This window comes from Garra rufa, chromosome 21, assembly GCF_049309525.1.
Source record: "Garra rufa chromosome 21, GarRuf1.0, whole genome shotgun sequence".
NCBI lineage: Eukaryota > Metazoa > Chordata > Actinopteri > Cypriniformes > Cyprinidae > Garra > Garra rufa.
In genome coordinates, this window is record NC_133381.1 from 5,963,807 (window position 1) to 5,990,322 (window position 26,516).

The window sequence follows — 26,516 nt, forward strand, 5'->3', positions numbered from 1 at the left end:
AACTAAAATGTCTGGATGCATTACTGTAATTAGAATTTATTAATTTAGCATTTACACGTAACATTTGAGGGGATAGTGTGTTTAATAGATATAAAAAGTGAAGAAAAACAAACTTGATTAACTTAAAACAGCTTTTTTTAAAAATAGATTTTGGGGTGAAATGAGTCCTGGACATATTTTTATGAGATTCAATCTTTTAATGGAGACTGAATTTCTCAAGACATTTTGAGCTCTGAACCTGTGGAGCAATTTTTTTGTTTGTTTGTATTCTAAATATATCTACTTTAGTCTCATATGTTTGCATATCACAAATGATTTTTAGGCACATCTAAAGATATTGTGCAACAATATATCATTTCACTAGAAAAATATACACACACAAACAGCAACATCTCGCAAGCACAAGCAAAGAAAATAATGACATGGTCAACTCTTCACATTCACATGAGCTTGTTATGACTAGAATTATTCTGTTTGTCTAAACCAAAGCAAATGAACATTGATGTGATCAGAATTTCAAGCTGTAACGGTGAATAATATTGATTCAGGACCAAACTTTGTCACTCTTTTGGTTGAACAAAAATTCAGCAAGCGCAAAAAAAACGCCACGCAACACGGTGAAAACGCGGTTCTCGAATGGAAATGGACTGAAGTGAAATCTCAACGCAAAGTCACTGATGCCGTGCTGTCGGGAATATGGATGAGAGATGCCGTGGTCCGCTGAATGCTGCGAATGAAAGCAGATGAGTCCCAGCGGAGGCACGTGTGCTCCTCACGGCAGAGAGAGGAATGAAAGCAGAGGACAGACATCAGCCGCTCTGACTGGATTCATGCAGAGATCACAGACAGGAGGAAGAGGAAGGCTGGAGAGTCACAGACGAGGAAGGCTGTCATTACCGTTCTCCAGGTTCTCGTTGCTCTCGTAACAGCCAGAGTCGCGAGGAGAGTCTGCTGGCGGGACACTGCTTTCCGACAGAAGCTTCTCTTGGGAGTCTCCGGACGATCCCTCACGCTCCGGGTCACTGTTACCTGCAGATCAAAACACATGCTTCACTAAAAGATCTAAAATCAAAAATGAGTTGTTTTGATTGATAATTATTTCTGAACATATGCTGAAGACACAATAACTGTAGGAGCAATTCACACCTTTTTTATTTTTCTGTATAAAATTGAATGTTGCATATGACCTATAATGAATGTTTGCAATGTATGTTAAATAATAAATTATATAAATTTATTTCCATTATGTATAATGCTTTCATAGTAAAGCAATTAAAGTAATCATTAAAGATGTACCAAACCACATGCTTATTTTTGAACATTTTTACATTTAGCTAAATTTTAACTTCTGTAGCTGTAAGTAGTCAACTACCATATTCTTCATAGAATAGGATTTGTACAGATACTGTAAAATGAAATGAGGGATTTGTATTTGTGTGCTCCGAAAGTCCAGATCTGAATCAAACGATTTGCGATTTGCGAACCCACTCCGAAAGTCCTGATCTGAATCAAACGATTTGCGATTTGCGAACCCACTCCGAAAGTCCTGATCTGAATCAAACGATTTGCGATTTGCGAACCCACTCCGAAAGTCCCGATCTGAATCAAACGATTTGCAATTTGCGAACCCACTCTGAAAGTCCTGATGTGAATCAAACGTTTTGCGATCCCACTCCGAAAGTCCCGATCTGAATCAAACGATTTGCGATTTGCGATCCCACTCTGAAAGTCCCGATCTGAATCAAACGATTTGCGATTTGCGATCCCACTCTGAAAGTCCCGATCTGAATCAAACGATTTGCGATTTGCGATCCCACTCTGAAAGTCCCGATCTGAATCAAACGATTTGCGATTTGCGATCCCACTCCGAAAGTCCCGATCTGAATCAATCGATTTGCAATTTGCGAACCCACTCCGAAAGTCCCGATCTGAATCAAACGATTTGCGATCCCACTCTGAAAGTCCCGATCTGAATCAAACGATTTGCGATCCCACTCCGAAAGTCCCGATCTGAATCAAACGATTTGCGATCCCACTCCAAAAGTCCCGATCTGAATCAAACGATTTGCGATCCCACTCCAAAAGTCCCGATCTGAATCAAACGATTTGCGATCCCACTCCGAAAGTCCCGATTTGAATCAATCGATTTGCAATTTGCGAACCCACTCCGAAAGTCCCGATCTGAATCAAACGATTTGCGATTTGCGAACCCACTCCGAAAGTCCCGATCTGAATCAAAACGATTTGCGATCTGCGCTCACAAGATTCAGGAACTTGTTCTGAAGCTTCAATCTAAATCAAATGATTCGCAATCCGCACTTCGAACCACCAATCTGAATCAAATGATTTGCAACTTGCGAAGTCCTGATCTGAATCAAACGCTCCGAAGTTTAGATCTGAATCAAGTGATTCATGATCCGTGCTCTGAAGTCCCGATCTGAATCAAATGATTTGCATTTTGCAATAACGGTTCAAAGTCCCGATCTAAGTCTAATGATTTGCGTTCCACGCTCTGAAGCTCCGATCTAAATCAATTGATTTGCAATCTGCGCTCCGATGTCCCGATCTGGGGTGCGTTTCCCAAAAGCACTGTTAGCCAACTATGGTCGCAAGTTCCGTCGTTACCAACATAGTTCAACGATTGGGTGTTTCCCAACACCATAGTTCAAACGAACATTCGCAAACAGTGTCTCAAACTGACGTGGTTGGAACTACAGCTGTCGATCTGTGGTTAGAAGCATCACTTCTTGTTAGTAAGACATATGGGCTCAATAAATTATGCTCTTGGGCACAATAAGCAAGCTAACATGCAGTACAATCTATATCTTCCATTCAATGTAAATATAACGCGCACATGCACAAATGAATAAGGGAATCCCGGAGTACGACGTAAGAGGGAACCCACTATGAATCAAATATCAAATAATGCGAAATGACAGGGAACAAAAAATAGTACATTTAGTCATTAGGTGCCATGTTCAATATAGCTGCATTTTTGAGATCTCTAATCAGTTAAATAGCAGAAGTTATTACTCGGTGACGTCATTAACAACGGCCCTAAGTTGTTGAGCTAATGTGGTTCAAATGATAAAGATGCGACCTTGTTCAGGAAACAGTCTTGACTAGCTAGTTCGTTTCCACAACAATGCATCGTACTATGGAGGTTAACCAGCGAGTTACATCGTTGTACGGCAAACGCACCCCGAGACCATCATCTGACCATCATTTGAGATCAGGACTCTGAGTGTAGATCACGTGTGAAATTCATGAAATGATTTGCAAATCCGCTCCGAAGTTCAGACCTAACTCAAATGATTCGCAAGCTCGCTCTGAAGTCCTGATCTGAATCAAGTGATTCACAATCCGTGCTCCGAAGTTTCAATCTAAATCAAAATAATTTGCGATCTGAGCTCAAAAGTCCCCTTCTGAATGATTAAAAAGGTGTGCTTATTTCAAGTACCTCTTCAGGAATATTGCTATTTTTAAGGGTTTTCCAGAACCTAAATTTCAAAACCTCAAATTCAAGTATTTCAAGTGCCTTGTACAAACCCTGCATGCTCAAAACAAGAACAGTACTCTGTGTCAGATGTGTGTGTTTGTCTCTCTCTCTCACTGTCACACTCCTGCAGCAGCTCCACAGCAGTGAGCAACACAGCTCTGTGTTGAGGATCTCTGATGTTCAGCTCGTCCAGATCTTCCTCTTCCAACAGTTTAAACGTGTCCAGATCCTCATAACCGTTAAACAGGAACGTGGGCATGTGCTCCTGCGGGGGAAAAAAAAACTCATTTTTGTTAATTAAAATAAAGCTAAAATTAAAATAAATAAATAATAAAAATCACTAAAGCATATAACATAATTACTAAAATTAACATGAAAACAAAGTATAAAATTAAAAGCTAATTCAAATCATTAATAAAAACCATAATAGTTTCTAATATTAAAATAACACTGGTAATACTATAGAAATAAGATATTGCATAAAAAGTGCCAGATGATTTTGCAATTCATTTGAACGGAGCATTACTTTGAGATTGACACGCTCCAGAAGCTCCTCTACAGAGGTCGGTTTAGGAGGGCGACTTTTCCTCCTCTTCCTCACGCTGCGTTTGGGTTTCTCCTCTTCCTCATTCAGCACTTCCACGTAGATGAACTTAAACGTTCCCACTTTATTATTTAGGAGCCCCATCCACGTGCCCATGGGCGGCTTACTGATGATGTCGATCATATCTCCTCTCTGTAAGAGCAAACACATGCTACAGATGCAGAACAATGGAAGCTAATGGTCAGTTTATGTCTGAGAGACCAGGCGTCTGACCTTGAGTTTGAGGGAGTCGGTGTCATACGGGCTCGGGGTGAAGTCTGTGTGAACCAGAGCTCGGCCACAAAAAGGTCCTCTGTATGGCAGCTCGTCTTCATCACCATCCTCTGATTTCACACTCTCACGGTTACTGGTGGATGAGTCTGTGGTGCTGACCGTCTGACCGCCTGCCAAAACAACTCCTGCTTAACTTGGAATTTTTTGAAGTACCATGTAAATACCATGGTTTACGCATATACAACTATTACAAACGCTCACTGATGCTCCAGAAAGAAAACACAATGCATTAAGAGAATTTGAAGATCAGGGTCATTTAACTCATTTTGTCTTCTGGGAAACATGTAAGTATATTCTGTAGCTTCTGAAGGGCAGTACTAAATGAAAAAAATAATACATTTAGGCAAAATAAGAAAAGTATACACATCTTCATTCTTTTCAAAAGTTTTTACCCCCGGCTCCAAATGCATTGTTTTTCCTTCTGGAGCATCAGTGAGTGTTTGAACCTTCTGTAATTGTTGCATATGAGTCCCTCAGTTGTCATCAGTGTGAAAAGATGGATCTCAAAACCATACAGTCATTGTTGGAAAGGGTTCAAATACACAAAAATGCTGAAAAACCAAAAAATTTGTGGGACCTGAGGGATTTTTCTTAAGAACAGTGGGCAGTTTAACTGTTGAGGACAAACAAGGGACTCATGAACAACTATCACTAAACAAAAAAACACAGCTGTGGATCGTTCAGGTAACAACACAATATTAAGAATCAAGTGTATGTAAACTTTTGAACAGGGTCATTTTTATAAATTCAGCAATTATTTTCTCTTATTCACTATATGTAAACGTCATTTATGTGAAATATGTTATTCAGGTCAGTGCTAAATAAAAAATAACATGCATTTCTATGATCCCTCTTATTTTGGTCAAATAAATAACATTTAGCAGATTCTGAAAGGAGTGTGTACATTTTTGACCTCAACCGTAAGTATCTATATTTATTACATAGCTAAAGTTAAAGCATAGCTAAATTTCAAATCAAAAATCAATATTTTATGTGCATTTATTTGATAAGCAGCGGTTTATATAAATATAATACATACTAAGTCATTATCACAAATTCAGATTATCATCACCCTAAAAGGTTTATGTTACAATATTGACCAGCAGGACATATATTATCTATTATTCTGTTATCTATTATTATCTATTCTGCTGTTTTAGAATTGTTTATATGCTAGTATAGTATTTATTAAGATTTTAGTATGGCTTTAACATTTCAGTTTTCATTTTAATTTTATAATACATTTTAGTAATTTTGTTACTTGCTTTCATCATTTTTAATATGAAAAAAAAATTTTTTTTTATTTAGCTTACATTTAATTTTTTTTTCATTTCAGTACTTCAATGCAACATTTCTAATTTTTATTTATTTACTTATTTTTTCAAAAAACGATTTGTAATAGTTTTAATTAAAAACAACACTATTATACATTTCTCTTCATAATTTTTTACATTTATTGTGCTCAATTTTAGGTACTTTATTTTTACTTAATTTATTTTATTTCCCTTTATTTTTGTTTTACTTCAACTATAATATGTTTTATTTTCATATTTTATTTTTGTTTCATTATAAAAAATATTATTAATAGTTTTTAGTCAACTATAACAACACAGTATTTTTAATGGAAATATATATTTTTTCATGTAATGACCACAGTTTTATATTAGGCTTTTACATGATATTATTTATATTTTAAATGGCTTTATAAGGTTTTATATCATATGTGACCCTGGACCACAAAACCAGTCTTAAGTAGCATGAGTATATTTGTAGCAATAGCCAAATATACATTGCATTGTCAAAATTATCAATTTTTCTTTTATGCCACTGCCAAAAATCATGTTCCATAAAGAAATTGTGTAAATTTCCTACCATAAATACATCAAAGGTTAATTTTTAATTTAGTAATATGCATGGCAAAGAACTTCATTTGGACAAATTTATAGGCGATTGTCTTAGTATTTTCATTTTTGTTGCACCCTCAGATTTCAGATTTTCAAATAGTTGTATCTCAGCCAAATATTGTGATATCCTAACAATCCATACATCAATGGAAAGCTTATTGATCCAATTATTTTCTCAGATGATGTATAAATCTCAATTTCGAAAAAATGATCACACATTCTGTCTGACATTTACACAAATGTGCTTTTCATGCACATAGCGAAGCAGATAAACTCACTCATGGAGCTCTGTCCACTGAGGGAACTCCTTAAACTCTCCACTGATCCTCCAGCCTTGAGTTTGGGTTTCTCCAGAGAGTCTGTGTCTGTGTGAGGAGACTGTGGGCTGCTGGGAGCTCGACTTGGGCTCGACTGAGAGTCAAAGATATCAAGAACATCTGAAATCAATACAACTGCCACCAGAGGGCGCCAGATACTTACAAATGAAGATGTATTGTAAGATGGTGCATTCTACAGGTGTTGACTAGTATTACATGTCTAATATGTAATTTGGCTCCACTTTAAGTAGTGTTTGCCAAGTCAGAGATCAGACCAACCTAAAAAGCAACCTCTTTTGACTTGGGCCAATAAGCAACCACTACTCACAATTAGAAATGCACATAAATCACTATCTTTGCAAGTCCAAACTGTTTTTCTTAAACGAAAAGGGCAGGTGCTACATTGGAATTGCTAAAATCAACAGTCTTTCCAGTGTCTTGCATTATGAATTAATCTTTATCAAAACTATCACCTGCTCCGATGGAGAGGAATTGTATTTCTTGGATATGCGTTTCCTCATGGTCTCTTTAACAGATTTCACTTTCTTCCCCAGAGAGATGCGGGAAGGTGTTGGAGATCTGGACGCGTCTCTTATGCTGATATCGCCATTTTCGTTCTGGAAGACAGATGTGACATTATGCACAACTGTAATCTTCTCAAATGATAAGAACGGCATGGAAGAAGTCAGTCATAAATAGATCTGAATGCATTTGAAATAGATTTTATGAATTCATTTGCAATTTTACAGTGTTGTCCTTACCGTGGGGTCACAGCTGCTGTTGCTCATGTACACAGATCTGCTTGTGAGATCAAATCCTCCGAAGCTGCATGTCCTCTGTGACACAAAGAACAAAGTTGGATCAAGTTTATATCCTTACATTGAAATCTTGACATTCAAGTTATATTTTCAGTGAATGATTTTAAATAGTGTCTATTCCTCACACATATCATATGACTAGGTTTTTGTCATTTAGGAGCATTTAGGAGTCAGCCTGTAACATGGAAAATAAAATAAAATAAAATAAAATAAAATAAAGAACTATGATACAAAATAAACATAGAATATAACAAATAAAAACGTGCTTGCAAAACAACAAATACACAAAAATAAAATCAAATAAAAATAAAATAAGTAAAATTTATAAAATAATAAAAAACTGAACATATTAAAATTAAAATATATTAAGTAAAGTGTAAGATAAAATTATAAAATAAATGTACAAAATAAAACCACATAAAATATACAATCAAATATAAACAAGGAACAAATATAAAATAAATCATACAAGTAAAATAACAAATAAAAATTAATTTAAAAATAATACAAAAATGATGCAACATTTATATTAAAGAAAACATAAAAACGGGTTATAGCTTCCTAAACTTATAAAAAACAAATAAATATAAAATAAATAATACAATTAAAAAATAAAATAAAATAAGAACTAAAATGTATAAAATAATAAAATATAACAAAATATATAAAATATAAAATATATTAAATAAAAACAGGTTAGATACAATCACAAAATAAAATATGTACAAAAAATATGAATAAAACAAAAAATACAAAATGAGACAAAATAAGATAAAATATAACTAAAATAAATATGAAATAAAAACGAAACATAAAATATAAAGTAAAATAAACATAAAATAAAATAAAATTAACATGACAAATAAAATGACCAAAAAAAAACCCTCAATAAAATAAAAAAATATGAACAACAAATATAAAATAAAACAAATAAAAACAAGTACTAAAATAATAAAATATAACTACACATATAAAATATAAAAAAATTAAATATAAATGATATGAAATAAGAAACATAAGACAAAATCATAAAATAACACATGTACAAAAAATGTAAATAAAACAAAATGAATAAAAAAATACAAAATAAGATAAAATAATGGCAAAATAAATATAAAATATAAAAATAAATAAGTATGACATAAAACAAGACAAAATAAAACCCAAATCAAATATAAAAAAAAAAAAAAAAAAAAAAAAAAAAAAAAAATATATATATATATATATATAAAATAAATAATACAATTAAAATAACAAATAAAATAAAATAAAATGCAGTGGTAGCACTCACTCCATGGTAGTTAGAAGGGCTCAGTGCTCGTCTCATCTCCCCATCCGTCACAGAGCGGGACAACCTGGGCTCGACCTCACCATCTACCTCTGAGAAAGAGGATCCGCTGCCTGCGTCCAGCCCAGAAACCGCTCCACTGGGTCCCATCATGGGCTCCAGCCCCTGACTGCTGCTGGACTTACTGAAGGCCTTGAAGAGCTTGTGGCTGCTGTAGGTGTCTAAGCTGCTGGAGGAGGGAGATGTGGTCAGACTGTCCGAGTCTCTGTCCAGAGACAGCTGTTCACGAAGCACAGAGCTCAAACCATCACCCTGTGACACGGCGAGACGTTTGTGCACCCCAGAGTATAGAGAGACGCCCTCCTCACCCGACGGGAGCACTTCAGGACTCAAAGGGTCTGGATGGGAAAGCATAAAAAACTTGATCCTATTTACTGTCTTCATACACATCCCTGGTCTCAGGGTAAATGATTCATCAGTGCAAATGCTAGGCCAAATAAATTAATGTTTTAAGTTTATGAAATGCATTCATCTCTCACCTTTTGAGCCATGTTTTTTGGCCTCATCAATTTTGATAAGCTTCTTTCTCACACGTCGAGTTGAATTGACGAGTTTATGGAGTCGACGAAAGGTGATGGACTCTTCCAGTTCATCTTCTGACTGTTCTCTTGACTGTATGGGATCAGACACAGAAAACTGGTTAGGGTATATCTTGGTTTTGATAAATACACACTATAAAATAAAATCTTACCAAAATAAAATAAATATAAAATGAAATAAAAAAAACTATATAAAATAGATAAATATAAAATATTAAAATCATAAATAATCATAAAAAGTAAAATAAAATACCAAAAAAATAAAAAAATGACATTAAAATTAATAAAATATACATATATTTTATTATTTATACATATAAATAAACATAAAATTAAATTAAATTAAAAATAAAACCGTAAAATAAAATAAATATAAAAATTGGGTGAAAATGACAAAATAAAATAATTCAACTGGTTAGTCTAACAGTTTACTGCTGATAAACATATATGTAAAATAAAATAACAAACATATACTGAACATAATAACATAAAAAAATAATAATCACAAAGTACGATAAAATAACAAAATAAAATAAAATAAACAAAATGAAATAAAATAAAAACTGGTTAGGGCATAGTTCACTACTGATAAAATATTTACAAAGTTAAATAAATACAAAAATTAAAGTAAAAAACAATATAAAATAGACTAATGTAAGATATTACAACCATATATAATCATATAAACGTTAAATAAAGTAACAAAATATATAAAAAAACTGAATATAAAATAAAATAAATTGTTAGGGCATAGTTTACTAATGATAAACACACACAAAAACAAAAATAAAATAAATATAAAATAAAAAATAAAATCATAAAATAATCAAAACTTTAAAATAAAACAACAAAAATATAAAAACTGACTGAAAAAACTAATGAAAATAAAACTGAAAAAACAAACAAAACAAAAAATAAAAATAAAATAAAATATAAAATCATACAATAATCATAAAATGTAAGATAAAATAAAAATATACAGTGCCTTGCAAAAGTATTCATACCCCTTCATTTTTTTCACATTTTGTTTTGTTGCAGCATTATGTTAAACTGCTTTAAATTATTTGTTCCCCACATCAATTTACACTCCATACACCACAATAATGACAAAGCAAAAACAAATTTATTAAAAATAAAACACTGAAATAAGTACATTGCATAAAATAATATAAAACAAAATAATATAAAACAAATAAAATAATATAAAACAAAATAAAACAAAAAATAAAATAGATAAATTGACAAGAAAAGAAAAGAAAAGAAAAGAAAAGAAAAGAAAAGAAAAGAAAAGAAAAGAAAAGAGGTTTACCATATACAAGGTAATAGGTCCATGCAGAGGCTTTACATGTAATGGAAAGTATTTTGACTCATTATTGACCACATGCTTCAGCAATATGGTAAACCAAAAATCCCCTGTATGGAAACTATAAAAATAGATGACATGTGAACTGAACACAGAGGTTGCAAATGTCAGCCTCTCAAACCTATGAACTACAACATGCAACTCTTCCTGCAGCATTTCTGCTCCAGACATCAAATTGTGTGTGTTGTTGAGGAGAATTGCTGCTACAGTACTTCACTGAGTGATCAAACAACCTGTTTTTACCCACTAGACCATAAAGAAATCCCACAGACCAGAATATCAGAGACATGAGAGTTCAGGACTCCTTTCTGGCTTATTTTCAGCAGGTGGAGTAGCCTACATTTCTCAGAATCATCTGTTTTAGCGGCAGACGGCTGTGGGCTCAGAAACCACACGCAGAAGAGACAGACACATCTCGACTTTAATTACCCCATCATTTACAATTTATACTTATAATACAGAATAGCACGTGTCTGACAGCAGGTGCTAAACATGTGCAGCTCTCGCCACACTTCAGACCCATAAAAACAGCACAAGACCTGAAATAAACCCACTCAAATGTCAAATACAGTCAGAGCCAGACTATTAGAGTCTGAGCGTCTGTTATAAACGGCTCTTGTGTGCGAGTCTTCGAACTAAACTATTTCAGCGGGTGGGATGTTACGCAACTGGCATCTGCAAAATTCAAGCAGAGAAAGTCAAACTATTGTCATCGATGAAAACACGATAATAACTGGTGTTGGGAAACTCAGATGTCTCAGCATGTTAAATTCCTCACATGAAAGCTTTTATTCAGCAAGGATGCATTAAATTGAAAAAGTGACAGTAAAAACATTTATGTCACAAATGTTTTCTGTTTCAAATAAATGCTATTCTTTTGAACTCTATATATCAAAGAATCATGAAAATAAAGCAGTTCCACAAAATATAAAGCAGCACTGATGATTTTCAGCAGCAAATCAGCATATTAGAATGATTTCTGAAGGATCATGTGATACTGAAGACTGGAGTTATGATGCTGAAAATTCAGCTTTGCATCACAGTAATAAATTTAATTTTAAAATATATTTAAATAAAAATCAGTTACTTTAAATCCATATAATATTTTAAAATTTTTACAAAAGGCAGCCTTGGTGAGCATAAGTACAACAGTGTTTTAGTGCCATGTTAAAAAAAATTATTTCATTTTATTTTGTAATTTTATGATTATTTAGTTTATTATTTTATTTTATTATTTTATTCTCAAAGTATTTCGACTTTATTCTTGAAATATTTCTACTTTATTCTCATAGTATTTCGACTTTATTCTCGTAGTATTTTGACTTTATTGTCATAATATTTTGACTTTATTCTCTAAATATTTCGACCTTATTCTCGTAATTTCTACGATTTAAATTCTCAAAACATTTCGACTTTATTCTTGAAATATTCCAACTTTATTCTCGTAGTATTTCGACTTTATTGTCATAATATTTCGACTTTATTCTCTAAATATTTAGACCTTATTCTCATAATATTTTGACTTTATTCTCTAAATATTTAGACCTTATTCTCGTAATATTTTGACTTTATTCTCTAAATATTTCAACCTCATTCTTGTAATATTTTGACTTTATTCTCTAAATATTTAGACCTTATTCTCGTAATTTCTACGATTTAAATTCTCAAAACATTTCGACTTTATTCTTGAAATATTCCAACTTTATTCTCGTAGTATTTCGACTTTATTGTCATAATATTTCGACTTTATTCTCTAAATATTTAGACCTTATTCTCATAATATTTTGACTTTATTCTCTAAATATTTAGACCTTATTCTCGTAATATTTTGACTTTATTCTCTAAATATTTCAACCTCATTCTTGTAATATTTTGACTTTATTCTCTAAATATTTAGACCTTATTCTCGTAATTTCTACGATTTAAATTCTCAAAACATTTCGACTTTATTCTTGAAATATTTCTACTTTATTCTCATAGTATTTCGACTTTATTCTCATAGTATTTAGACTTTGTTGTCATAATATTTTGACTTTATTCTCTAAATATTTCGACCTTATTCTCGTAATATTTTGACTTTATTCTCTAAATATTTAGACCTTATTCTCGTAATATTTTGACTTTATTCTCTAAATATTTCAACCTCATTCTCTAAATATTTTGACTTTATTCTCTAAATATTTAGACCTTATTCTCTTAATTGCTACGATTTAAATTCTCGAAACATTTCGACTTTATTCTTGAAATATTTCTAATTTATTCTCATAGTATTTTGACTTTATTCTTGTAATTTCTACTTTATTCTCGTAATACTTAGACCTTATCCTCGAAATATTTCAACTTTATTCTCGAAATATTCCGACTTTATTCTTGTAATTTCTACGATTTAAATTCTCAAATAATTTAGACTTTATTCTTTAAATATTTCTACTTTATTCCTATAGTATTTCGACTTGATTCTCATCGTAGTTTGACTTTAACTAAACTGCAAAAGCCCAAAATATATTTTTTTTTTGCATGAAACAGATATAAACAGCGGCTCTGTCCAGTGGAATTGGTGGAATGGATCCTGCATCCAAGCGCCTTAATCGCACAATCCCTGCACAAAAGAGCTCTGGGCTGCTGAAGAGAGCGCAGCCCTGCATTCAACAGGCCTAAAATGCACAATGGGGGGTTATAGCATTGAGGAGATGAATAGGACCCCGCCTGGAGGCCCAGAGGGGCTGTGGATCACATCTAGGACATGACGGGGGGATGGAGAGGCGACAAATCCCGTGGGTAGCGGGTGAAAACCCTGCTGGGAGTGTCTGTATACAGAAGATCCGCCAATAAACAAGTTCATCACAACAAACACAGCTAATGGATATTTACGGCTTACGCTTCACAGATCGTTAAGTGCTTTAGGAGGACACGGGCGGCTTTGAGGGGAGAGCTGGACTTTCGCAAGTTGTCGCTAGCAAACACAAAGTCACTGGGAAACTTACATTACAGTAGGAGGATTCAGTCATGGATGGACTGGGTGTGTCGGTCCAGTCGGTCGTGTCCACACTGTTGGACTGCTTGTTCTGCGCTTCGTATTCCTTCAGCTGAGGGACGGAAAAAAACATGTTGGTGAATGTTTGAGGACAGTTGTTATTTTAAGAAACATTTAATTCTAATTCACTACATTCCAAAGCATAATATCATACTTTTTACATTGTAAACAAGCTGATTCTTTCCAATGAACCTGTTGAATCGATTCACAAAGTAATCATTTATTCGATTTGTGAATCGGACTTCAGGTTGCCGCTGTTCTTGTGTTAAACAACTAATTGATTCAATGATCTGGACAAAATTAGCCATGAACTAGGATACTGAATTTTAGGAAACATTTAATTTTACTTTGCTGCATTTCAACGCATTATATTGTGCTTTTAACTCCTCTAAATTTGATAAAAACATGTTAATCCTTGTTGTTTTGAACTAAGGAAATCGCTACCCACTCTAAGCCGCACTAGCGATGTCAGATTTGTAAACAAGCTGATTCTTTCCAATGAACCTGTTGAATTGATTCACAAATGAATCATTCAATGGGATTTGTGAATCAGACTGATCCAATTGCAGCTTTCCTTGAGTCAACAACTCACTGATTCAATGATCCGGTCCAAATGAGCCAAGAACTGGGATATTGTATTTTTGGAAACTTTCACTTTTACTTCACAACATTTCAAACAGTTATATTCTATCTTTTAACTCCACTACATTTCATAAAAACATGTCGTTCCTTGTTATTTCGAACCGAGGAAATCGCCATTCACTCTGAGCCATGATAGCGATGTCTAATTTGTGAATGAGCTGATTCTTTCCAATGAACCTGCTGAATCGGTTCACAGATCACACTAAAAGATTCATTTGTGAATTGGACTGATCCGCTTACTGATTCATTGATCTGATCAAAATGAGCCAAGACCTGGATATTGTATTTTAGGAAACTTTTGCTTTTACATCACTACATTCCAAAGCATAATATTGTAGTCTTTACTCCACTTAGTTTTATAAAAACATGTAAAATGAGGTCAAATTTCCAAATGAGGAAATTGGCATATACTCTAGGCCGCAATAGCGATGTCCGATTTGTGAATGAGCCGATTCTTTCCAGTGTACCCACTGAATCAGTTTACAAATTATACTGAAGAATTCATTTGTGAATAAGACTGATCAACAACTCACTGATTCAGTGATCTGATCAAAATGAGCCAAGAACTGGGATCCTGTATTTTAGGAAACTTTTACATCATATTATTTCAAAGCATAATATTGTAATTCTTTCTTCATTACATTTCATAAAAACATGTCATTCCTCGTTGTTTCAAACTGAGGAAATCGCCACCCACTCGGGCCGCGGTAGCAATGTCTAATTTGTGATTCTTTCCAATGAATCTGTTGAACCGTTCACAAATGGCACTGAATGATTCATTTATGAATCGGTCTGATCAACAACTCACTGATTTAATGATCCGGTCAAAACAGCCAGGTATCAGGATATTGCCAAAGATTGTTAAAGTTAAAAATGCTCTCTTTTTTCTTCTCAATAGACAGTTGTAAATAAAAATCATATTTAGGCCTGAGCTGTTTAAGCCCACTGAAATGCTTAAATGTGTACATTCTAGGTCAGGGATTTTAGGTAAAATAATGCAAATTAATGTCTGTAAATCTGTACTGGTTTCAAACTAGCATATCTGCTTTCCTCTTAAAATGTTAATGCATCTGACATCTGTACTACATTCACTGTATAATATTTGTCATCATCACATATTAAAACAGATTTTGTTTTCCCTAATTTTTTAAATAATTAATGTTTTTCTTTTTCATTTGCTAACAAACATGAATTATCAGTACTTCAACTTGATATTTTAGCATACTGAAGTTTAATGTTTTGCTATTGTAACGTGTTTTGGTAATAAAATACAAAGTTTGATTATTTGCAAATCAATACATACTGAATCTCTGCAGTAATCTTTCTTATTAGTGCTGACTAATGACTAGTTTGACTAGTGCTGGCTAGAATATAAACAATAAACAGATCATCGATCAATAGCTTTTACTACTTAAGTACATTACAAATCAAGTACTTTTGTACTTTTACTCAAGTAAAATTGAAACTCAGTACTTATTACTGATTATTTATTCTCAGTGGACCTCAATACCTGTACTTTGACTCAACTACTTTTCGTTAAACATCTTGTTTTTCAGAAATGCATCACATTAGAAAAGTAAAATGTAAAATGTGTTCTGTTCAAAATTTCTGCATCTTTTTTTTTCCTTCTAGAGCATCAGTGCATTTTTAAACCTTCTGTAATAGTTGCATATGAGACCCTCAGTTGTCTTCAGTGTGAAAAAATGGATCTCAAAATCATACAGTCATTGTTGGAAAGGGTTCAAATACACAAAAATGCTGAAAAACCTAAGATTTGAAGGATTTTTCTGAAGAACAGCAGGCACTTGAACTGTTCATGACAAACAAGGGACTCAAAAACAACTATCACTAAACAAAAATATATCTTATTCAGGTCAGTACTAAATAAACAATACCATGCATTTTGAATAATCCTTCTCATTTTGGTAAAATAATTAACATTTTGAAGATTCTGAAAAGGGGATGTAAACTTTTGACCTCAACTGTATATAGCATGTGTGTTCTTTTACTCAAATTACTATGAAATATATCATTCAATTTTACATTTACTCAGGTAAAATTTTAACTCAGTACTTAATACTTATTATTTATTCTCAGTGGAGTAATATTTTATTACAGTACTTGTTCTTTTACTTAACTATTTGATTTGTGTACTTTATCCACCACTGCCCATCCTACATTGTTTTTGTTAAACATCTTGTTTTTCAGAAATGCATCACATTTGTAAAGTAAAATAGGATGTGAACTGTTTCATACCCGAGCCAGAGCTTCCTCCACTGTGATCATCTTCTCCTTCACCATCATCATCAACTGGATGCGTTCTTCATCACTCATAGTGATCTCACTGGCCACGAAGCCCAGATCCTCTCCTGTGAAGATCAAAAGTCAAGCCCATTAATTAATGCAATATTTCATCAAGATCGAATGGAATTGCGAATAGAAATGGGCGAAGAACCTTTCGGTGGTGTTCGAACGCTCCCTTTCTGTGCTTTGCGGAAGTTTTGCCAGAATGATTTGTTTTTCTTTCGGTCCCATTTTCCTGCTGTTGAAACAAAGTTTGAAACTCAATGAATTTTCTTAAGATATATAGAGTCAAAAGTTTTTACATTTTTTTAAAGCAAAGGAATAAATTACATTATAAGATACAATGAAATAGAAAACAATTATTTTAAATTGTAATACTTTTTCACAATTTTACTGTATCAATTAATGCAAACTTGGTGAACAAAAGAGAATTATATTAAAAATATATATAAAAAAAAAACCTTAAGCTTTTGAACAGTAAGGTAATTGAAAAATAATTTTTTGACCAAAGAATCACCACGACTTACTTAATTGTATAAGGCATTTACAAAAGAACACTGTTTATTCAATATAATATTTTACATTTTTTTTAATAAAAATTGTAAAGTTACTCTTGACTTTTCCAGGTCTTGAAATCCTAATTTTAAAATTCCCTTATACTCCCACTGAACTCTGATTTTAGTCGTTTTTATACAACAATAAAACAAACACAAAATACAGTACTAACCGGATCCGTCTTCAGAGCTGGACTTGTTCATTGCTTGCCTGCAAGCAAAAGTACAAAAATCAATAAAATGCAGCAAAAGTGTATCCATCAAAACATCATCACACCACATCTCATCTCACCTGCTCTCCCACATCATTTTCTTCATTTTCAGAACATATCTATTGATTTCTAGTGATGTGGTTCTGTCCTAACTGGTGTCCATGCTGCCTGCAGGGCAGTGGATTAGACTGAGCTGTCTGTCAGAGCGAATAAAGACACATGCTGCCGTCGGCCGCCACACCACACCTCACTGCAACAATGGAGGCTTTTTCACGCACCAGAGGGGTTTTACAGGAACTGAGCGCTCACATGGCTTGTGAATTCCTCTCCCTCTCTCTTTATTTGTCTTTCTCTCAGCTGACAAGTGCTGCTGATGTTAGCATGTACCTGAGCTCTCTGATGCAATGCAAACGTTTAGCCTTATGAGAGCAGATATCATTTGTTATAATATGTGACCCTGGACCACAAAACCAGTCTTAAGTCGCTGGGGTATATTTGTAGCAATAGCCAAAAATACATTGCATGGGTCAAAATTTTTGATTTTTCTTTTATGCCAAAAATCATTAAGAAATTAAGTAAAGATCATGTTCCATGAAGATTTTTTGTAAAATTCCTACTGTAAACATATCAAAATGTATTTTTTGATTTGTAATATGTATTGTTAAGAACCTAATTTGGACAACTTCAAGGTGATTTTCTCAGTCTTTTTGATTTTTTTGCATCCTCAGATTTCTGATTTCAAATAGATGTATCTCAGTCAAGTATTGTTCTATCCTAACAAACCATACATCAATAGAAAGCTTATTTATTGAGCTTTCATATGATGTATAAATCTCAGTTTTGTCAAATTTAACCTTATGACTGGTTTTGTGGTCCAGGGTCACATATAGTATGAGTATATAATAATTTTGTAAAGTAAGCGATTAGTAAGACTTTAGTTCTTATGCTTCTGTTCTTCTGTTAAAATGATAGCTGAATTTATAAAAAGGACCCTGTTTAAAAGTTTACATCCCCTTGATTCTTACCGTGTTGTTACCTGAATGATCCACAGCGGTGTTTTTTGTTTAGTGATAGTTGTTCATGAGTCCCTTGTTTGTCCTGAACAGTTAAAATGCCTGCTGTTCTTCTGAAAAATCCTTCAGGTCCCACAAATTCTTTGGTTTTTCAGCTTTTTTTGTGTGTTTGAGCCCTTTCCAACAATGACTGTATGATTTTGAGATCCATTTTTTGTCACACTGAGGACAACTGAGGGACTCATATGCAACTATTACAGAAGATTCAAACACTCACTGATGCTCCCAAACAATGCATTTTGAATTTGAAGATCAGGGTATATGTAACTTATTTTGTCTTTTGGGAAACACACAAGTATCTTCTGTAGTCTCTGAAGGGCAGTACTAAATAAAAAAAATATGACATTTAGGCAAAATAAGAAAAATTTACACATTCAAAAGATTTCACACCCCGCTCTTAAAGGAGAACAAACATTTACAGATAATTTACCCACCATCCTGTCATCCAAGCTGTTCTTTCTTTCTTCAGTTGTAAAGAAAAAATAATGTTTTTTGAGGAAAACATTTCAGGATTTCTCTAAATATAGTGGACTTCTATGGTGCCTGCGAGTTTGAGCTTCCAAAATGCAGCTTCAAAGGGCTCTAAACGATCCCAGCTGAAGAAGAAGGGTCTTATCCAGTGAAACGATCGGTTATTTTCTTTAAAAAATGACAATTTATATACTTTAGAGGCCTTTAAAGATGCATTTAAACTGCATTTTGGTAGTTTAAACTCGGGGGCACCCACAGAAATCCACTATAATCCTGAAATGTTTTCCTCAAAAAAACAATTTCTTTCTGACTGAAGAAAGAAAGACAAACATCTTGGATGACAAGGGATGAGTAAATTATCTGTAAATTTTTGTTTTGAGCATCTTCTGAAGCATCAGTGAACATTTGAACCTTCTGTAATAGTTGCATATGACTGCCTCAGCGTGAAAAGATGGATCTCAAAATCCAAAATGAGAAAAATGCTGGGAAACCAAAGAATTTGAAGAAAAAGGATTTTTTTCTGAAGAACAGCAGGCAGTTTGACTGTTTAGGAGAGAAAATGGACTATCACTAATAAAAAAAAATAAAATAAAAAAAACATTCAGGATCATTTAGGTAACATTAGAAATCAATTTTGAACAGGGTAATTTTTTTATAAATTTAACTATTATTTTCTCTTACAGACTATATGTAAACATCTTTTATGTGAAATATCTTATTCAGGTCAGTGCTAAACAAGCAATAACATGCATTTTGTATGATCCCTCTTATTTTGGTCAAATAATTAACATTTTTCAGATTCTGAAAGGAGGATGTAAACTTTTGACCTCGACTTTATATAGCGTATATGTTCTTTTACTTAAATTACTATGAACCATATTATTTTATTATTATATTAGTAAAATCATTGTATATGATCTTTTGCCACTTATTGTTTGATTTCACAATAGCTTTGACCGTGGCTCATCCACAAGAATCTGTTTTGCTTTACCAATGCAATCGAAATTATGAATAATGAAAAAAAAAAAAAACTAAATTGACTCGTGCATTACGTGTATTAACATGCTGATGGTGGCAATTCAGATAGTATCTCCTCTGGTGCACAATGGAAGGAAGGAAAAGAGAAATGAAGAATAAAGAGGTCAACAGGAAATGCATGCATCATCTCCAATGTCCCGATGACCGGATGCATTTCATTGTTGAGTAACTCTCAGGCCTGCTCTCACTCATTTAAGTACGTCCAGGAACTCAAAATATCCCATTTCTGGTCATCAGATCAGCTCTAATGGAATCCTAAACATTTGTGTCTAGAAAGTCCCTTAATCATATTCTGGGAACAAGAACAGTTGGCAAAGACTGGATGAGAAACACTGAAAATGCAATGACACACACGTACCTTCTCTCCACCTCAGGTGTGGACATGGCGCTAGACAGACCTAGAGACTCCTGGGAGGAAAAATAAAAACATTTTAGACTCAGAAATAGTGTTTGAAATAAGAGTAAAGATGACACTATTAGTATCTTTCCCATAAAAGCACAACTTCCTCCTCTGAGCGTGATTCATTACCCACCTGGATTTCTAACCGCAGCTGAAGGGATGTTGTTGATTCAGCCTTTCCCTGAGAAACAAAGTCATACAGCCGATTAAACAAAACCCTCAATGACAAACATTATCTAACCAAACCAAATGACACATCTAACCATATTTTTCATTATGACGCAATATTTTACAGAGAAAAAAAATCAGGATTTTCTGGCTTTTTTTTTTTAAATGCTAGACTACTTGAAAAGTTTCTGGTCATTTTTATTTAGTGATGATGCGTTAAATTCATTAAAAGGGACAGTGAAGACATTTATGATGTTACAAAAGATTTCTATTACTAAGAAACTCTCACTAAAAAACAAACAAAAAAAAAACGTCTCAGGTTACGTATATAACCATGCACAAGACACTGCGTCCTTTAGGGGTCGCTAGGGGTCCTAGAGGACACAGTTTGATGTTCCCTTGAAAGGGAACATCTCAGGTTACGTATGTTACCATGGTTCCCTGAAAGGGAACGAGACAGTTGTGTCATTCAGGTAAAAACACAGTGTTAAGTATCAAGTGTATGTAAACTTTTGAACGTGGTAATTTTTATAAATTCATCTATTATTTTCTCTTGCGAGCAATATGTGAACATCTTTTATGTGAAATATTTTATTCCGGTCAGTACTAAATAAACAATAACATGCATTTTGTATGATCCCTCTTATTTTGGTAAAATAATTAACATTTTTCAGATTCTGAAAAGGGAATGTAAACTTTTGACCTCAACTGTGTAGGCTATAGCATGTGTGTTCTTTTACTCAAATTACTATGAATTATATCATTCTATTATTATATTATTATAATTTTTAGCAATGGTAAAATCATTGTATGTGGTCTACTTGGAAAGGTTCTGGTAAGTAGGAAAAAACACTTTTATTCAGTGATGATGTGTTAAATTCATTAAAAGGGACTGTGAAGACATTTATAAATGTCACAAAATAAGAATAATAAGAATTTTTATTTTTGAGGAGCTCGTAAGAACATGTAACACATTCAGCTTTGCATCACAGGAATAAATTTCATTTTTACAATATATTCAAATAGAAAGCACTTATTTCGAACAGTAAAAATATTCTAAAACATTACTGTTTTTTTCTGCATTTCTGATCAAATAGAATGCAGATTTAGTGAGTAGAAAAGTCTGCAAGTGAACTTTATAGAAAAAGATAAATCCTCAATATGCCTTAAATAGTGTCTCATGTGAGTATTTTACCGTCTCTGCTTCTTGAGCGACTCTGCGTTTGCGTAACTCCTCCATTCGGTCACACACTTCGCCGTAGGACGTGCTGTAATACTCTGAATACTCTTGGGCCAGATCCTCAATGTTACCCAGAGAGCCATCCTACAACACACACATACAATACAACCATTATCTACAGCAGTGAGGAGAAAACTGCCTCTATAATCATTGCAAAATGATCACGTATATCCAGTTGTCAGACCAAACAACACTCAAAAGAGCAGGTTTGGACCTTTGAAAGCTGCTTCAGATAGACCTCCAAGGAGGTTGTTATGGTGTATATTGGTGTATGGCCTAAAAGTCAATATTCCTGGCCAGGAGAAATCAACTTTCTCTCAGCATGTCTTCCTGGTATTGTATGACACTCAGGAGACGTGACCTTTCTTGTTTACTCACTGGAGACCCAGAGGGCAAAGCATCATCCCAAGATCTGCAAGCTCATCTCCTAAAAATTTCCCTTGAATATTTTTAACACACTGAAGATTTAGTCAACTATGTCAACCAAAGTTGCATGGCACACTATGCTTTGCTGCTGATGGGAAATGTTTGTTTCAATACAAATAAATATTGAGCATATTTACAACACTAAATGAAGCAAAAACAAATGTTATGTACTTCTAGTACAGAAACCCTCAGTCGACCTCAGTTTGAAATGATGGTAAAATGACCCACGGCACAGAGAAAACACACTTGACATTAAAACAATGACATTTAAAAGGCTATCAGGTCTTATTTTTACATTACTTAAGTGAAATGTCATCAGATATCAAGCATCACGTCCCCAGGATTGATATTAAATAACAACAATATCAAATGTGGCATTAAACGCAAAGTAAATTCATATGCTTTCAATACAAAGACAACAAAAATGCTGAAGATGTAAGATGCATGCTCAAGAGAACTTACACTAAACATCCACACGATAATACTAATAATCATTAGATTAATATTAATAACAATAAATTGCAATAATAATACAAATAAAAAATAAACAACATTAAAATAAATTTCAATAAAATAAAATAAAATAAAAATCCCAAAATAAAACATAATCAAAAAAAAAAAAAAAAAAAAAAATTAAATAAAATAATAAAATAAAATAAAATTAAAATAAAATAAAATAAAAATCCCAAAATAAAACATAATAAAAAAAAAATAAATAAAAAAAATAAATAAAATAAAAATAAAAATAAAAATAATAATAATAAAAATAATAATCCCTTTTTGGTAGACACTTAAAAAAAAAAAAAAAAAAAAAAAAAATCATAAACTTACCAAGATATTCATCAGGTCTGCCCATACATGCGAAAAACTGTCTGGTGTGCTCAAATCCCCACAAATTTCTTGATCAGTGTTTGTTTCATTATCCATAGTTAAAATTATAATCTACTGCTCCAAATATAAAGCTTTTAAGAGTTTTAAAGGCACATTCTCACTGACAGCGAGAAGCACAGCAAGAGCCAAATGTTGTTCATCCTGTCTTCAGATGGAAAAAACATAATGCACCACTCATGGGTAAAATATTAAAGAGAAAGTGCAGCAATCTGGAAAGTCTTCTGGCTTTAACACTCCTGCTGTCCAACAATCACATGCCCAAATATAAATCACAGCCAAGAGGAATCAGCATGAGATCCAGCACAGAAATATAAAGCAGTCAACGACACTTATTAGAATGTAAACAAAACCAGAACAGAGCTGAGAAACTAGAAGTACTCATTTGTTCTTGGTCTTGGTCCTTTTAGAAAAGCTTTAATACTCTGCAGTATGAGTGCAAAAGCCCCTGAACGAACCCGAGACTGCGTCTGAGTCTGAGCGCACCTGCGCGTTGATGGCTGATGTTCACAGACACTGAGCAGCTTATTGAGGGTGATTAATATTCACAGACTGAGCTGCGCTGTGCTGGAGGAAGTGACACTTCCAAAGACTGACTTGGCTCAGATTTACACACATCAATGAGCCTCAGAGACGGCCATTCAACAGCCAGACAGCCTCCGAAGACATCAACAAGGAGATTCATTATAAAAACAAACACAACAACCACCAAAATAAGATGAGCATGAGATGAGTTTTAACTGATGAATAGGTCTGTTGTGTATGAAGTCATTAATTAGCACTGCTTGCAGCTTCAGTATTATCATCGCTCATACTTATTAACAATTTGACATACAGCTTGGAGCTTACAGAAACTTTAATCATGCATTTTGTTGAAAATATGTGACCAGACTTTTGATTTTAACCATTTTAACAGAGCAGATTTGAAGAGATGTAGCATTACGTCACTTGCTCATCAATGGATCCTTTTCAGTGAATGGGTGCCGTCAGAATTAGAGCCCAAACAGTTGATAAAAACATAATCATCCACAAGTAATCCACACCACTCTAGTCTAGAGACCAGAATATCACAAAGATTTGAAGTCTGAAGAATATCACAAAGATTTATTTGATTTACTTGCTCACCTACATATCCTCTTGTAATGAATGAGTGCCGTCAGAATGAGAGTCCAAACAGCTGATAAAAACATCACAATAATCCACAAGTAACCCACACCAGTACGCAAATTAACTTCCTATAACATGAAAAACTGTCTGTAAGAAACAAATCCATCATTAGAGTGTTTTAACTTTTATTTTTGGCTTGTAAACAGTGTGCATATTTCTCTCTTGATTTCGACAAAATGACTTTTACACTGGAGGAAGCAATGATATGGATCAAGGACTTGTATTTTAGCCAGAAGCAGCTGTTTGAAGTTAAAAACGTCTTAATGATGGATTTGTTTTTTACAAACAAGCTTTTTGCTTCACAAAATGTGTGAAGCAGCTGTTTGGACTCACATTCTGACGGCACCCATTCACTGCAGAGGAGCCATTGGTGAGACAGTGATGTAATGCTTTGTTTCTCCAAATGTGATGAAGAAACAAACTCGTCTACATCTTGGATGGCCTGTGGTTGACTATATTTTCAAAAAAATCTTAATTTTTGAGTGAACTACCCTTTTAGAATCTGCAAAGTCTTAATTATTTTACCACAATAAGAGGGATCCTACAAAATGCATGTTATTGTTAATTTTCACATACTGTTTACATATAGTCCACAAGAGAAAATAATTGTTGAATTTACAAAAATGACCCTGTTCAAAAGTTTACATACGCTTGATTTCTAATGTTGTTACCTGAATGATCCACAGCTGTTTTTTTTTTAGTGATAGTTGTTCATGAGTCCCTTGTTTGGTTCATGAGTCCCTTGTTTGGTTGTCCTCAGTGTGAAAAGATGGATCTCAAAATCATACAGTCATTGTTGGAAAGGGTTCAAATACACAAAAATGCTGGAAAACCAAAGAATTTGTGGGACCTAAAGGATTTTTCTGAAGAACAGCGGACAGTTTAAGTGTTCAGAACAAACAAGGGACTCATGATCAACTATCACTAAACAAAAAAACACAGCTGTGGATCATTCAGGTACCAACACAGTATTAAGAATCATTGAACTTTTATAAATTCAACTATTATTTTCTCTTGTGGACTATATGTAAACGTCTTTTATGTGAAATATCTTACTCAGGTTAGTACCAAATCTACAACATGCATTTTGCATGATCCCTCTTGTTTTGCAGATTCTGAAAGGGTGATGTAACCTTTTGACCTCAAAACAAGCCCCTTAGGAAACATGTCTAATAAAGTCAAGTGAACCTTAAACTAGCCTAATTACAATGCTTCCTTAACACCAGTTAGTCAACTAGTCAGACAACCCAGCTACTAGTCAATTGAAAACATGATGCACATATCTATTCTGCTCAGATATAGTCATACTGTGGTTTGTTTGTGTATTCTCACAGACACAATCTAAAAGTAGAGTAACTGCTGTGAAACTCTAACCCACTGTTTGGATTTCTTTTCCCACAGTCCTCCAAAAATGTATGAAAAAACATGGGAGATCTCTTTTCAAATAAGCAAGCATGTCTCAGGTTATCTGCAATTTGCTCAAAGTGGCTCAAATGCTGTTATTTAATATCGACGAATGCACAGAAGATCTAAGGCGCAGAATAGTTTCTTATGCTCGTGAGACGATATAAGACGCTTCCTTCATCCGGCTAAAAACATGCGCATTCCTCCAGCGCGAGAGGCACAGGGGTCTCGTGGTCGCGCTCTCTGTGACTAGCTTGACTGTCCTCGAAGAGAGAACCATTCATTTGTTAAGTGACATGCCCTCCAGTCAAAGCTGCGCGAAATCTGGCCACTTTTCATCAGTTAAGGAAGCCAGCGATGCCGAAGAGAAAAGCTCTGTGACGGGCCGATCTGAGCTGCCCAACACAGCCAGCCTGTGATAAACACTTTATTATGGCCCAATCACATGATCTGCCCGCTGTCTTCTATGTGCGGCCCTTTCATTGCATGCAAAGAGCAATTTTCAGGCCATTAAAAGAACTATGAAGTATTTATGCGCTGAAGCCACATGTATGTGTGCATGAATTGATCATAACAGCATATGAATTATGCATGGAAATCAATTCTGAACTATCAAAGACAGAACTCTCACAAAGGTTATGAACATGTTTAGGGCATATTTCACGCCAAAATTAAAAACACTTAAAAAAATTTATAATTGAATTTGCATTTATTTTATGTAGAACATTAAATTAAATTACTTGTTTACTATTATATATTTTATATTAATAAATAAATAAAATTATATAGAGAAAATTATCTTAATTATCTTAACTGAAAATAATTTCATT

The 26,516-nt window shown here is 33.7% G+C and overlaps 1 protein-coding gene across 4 annotated transcripts in view; it reads right to left on the minus strand.

Moving 5' to 3' along the window:
- Positions 1-26,516, minus strand: part of sash1b (SAM and SH3 domain containing 1b) — a 125,617-nt gene that overhangs the window by 4,707 nt on the left and 94,394 nt on the right. For 2 of the 4 annotated variants that reach the window (XM_073827117.1, XM_073827119.1), the window contains 16 exons: positions 21,757-21,885; positions 20,527-20,574; positions 20,352-20,401; positions 17,373-17,410; positions 16,797-16,883; positions 16,598-16,710; positions 13,650-13,751; positions 9,243-9,375; positions 8,707-9,101; positions 7,359-7,433; positions 7,071-7,214; positions 6,559-6,691; positions 4,317-4,486; positions 4,026-4,235; positions 3,614-3,764; positions 898-1,029 (listed from right to left, as the gene is read on the minus strand). In XM_073827117.1, coding sequence (XP_073683218.1) covers positions 898-1,029; positions 3,614-3,764; positions 4,026-4,235; positions 4,317-4,486; positions 6,559-6,691; positions 7,071-7,214; positions 7,359-7,433; positions 8,707-9,101; positions 9,243-9,375; positions 13,650-13,751; positions 16,598-16,710; positions 16,797-16,883; positions 17,373-17,410; positions 20,352-20,401; positions 20,527-20,574; positions 21,757-21,885 — 2,110 coding nt within the window. Of the gene's footprint in view, positions 1-897; positions 1,030-3,613; positions 3,765-4,025; positions 4,236-4,316; positions 4,487-6,558; positions 6,692-7,070; positions 7,215-7,358; positions 7,434-8,706; positions 9,102-9,242; positions 9,376-13,649; positions 13,752-16,597; positions 16,711-16,796; positions 16,884-17,372; positions 17,411-17,491; positions 17,636-20,351; positions 20,402-20,526; positions 20,575-21,756; positions 21,886-23,058; positions 23,527-26,516 lie in introns of those variants that run through there. The other 2 variants (XM_073827118.1, XM_073827120.1) reach the window with 2 other exon arrangements.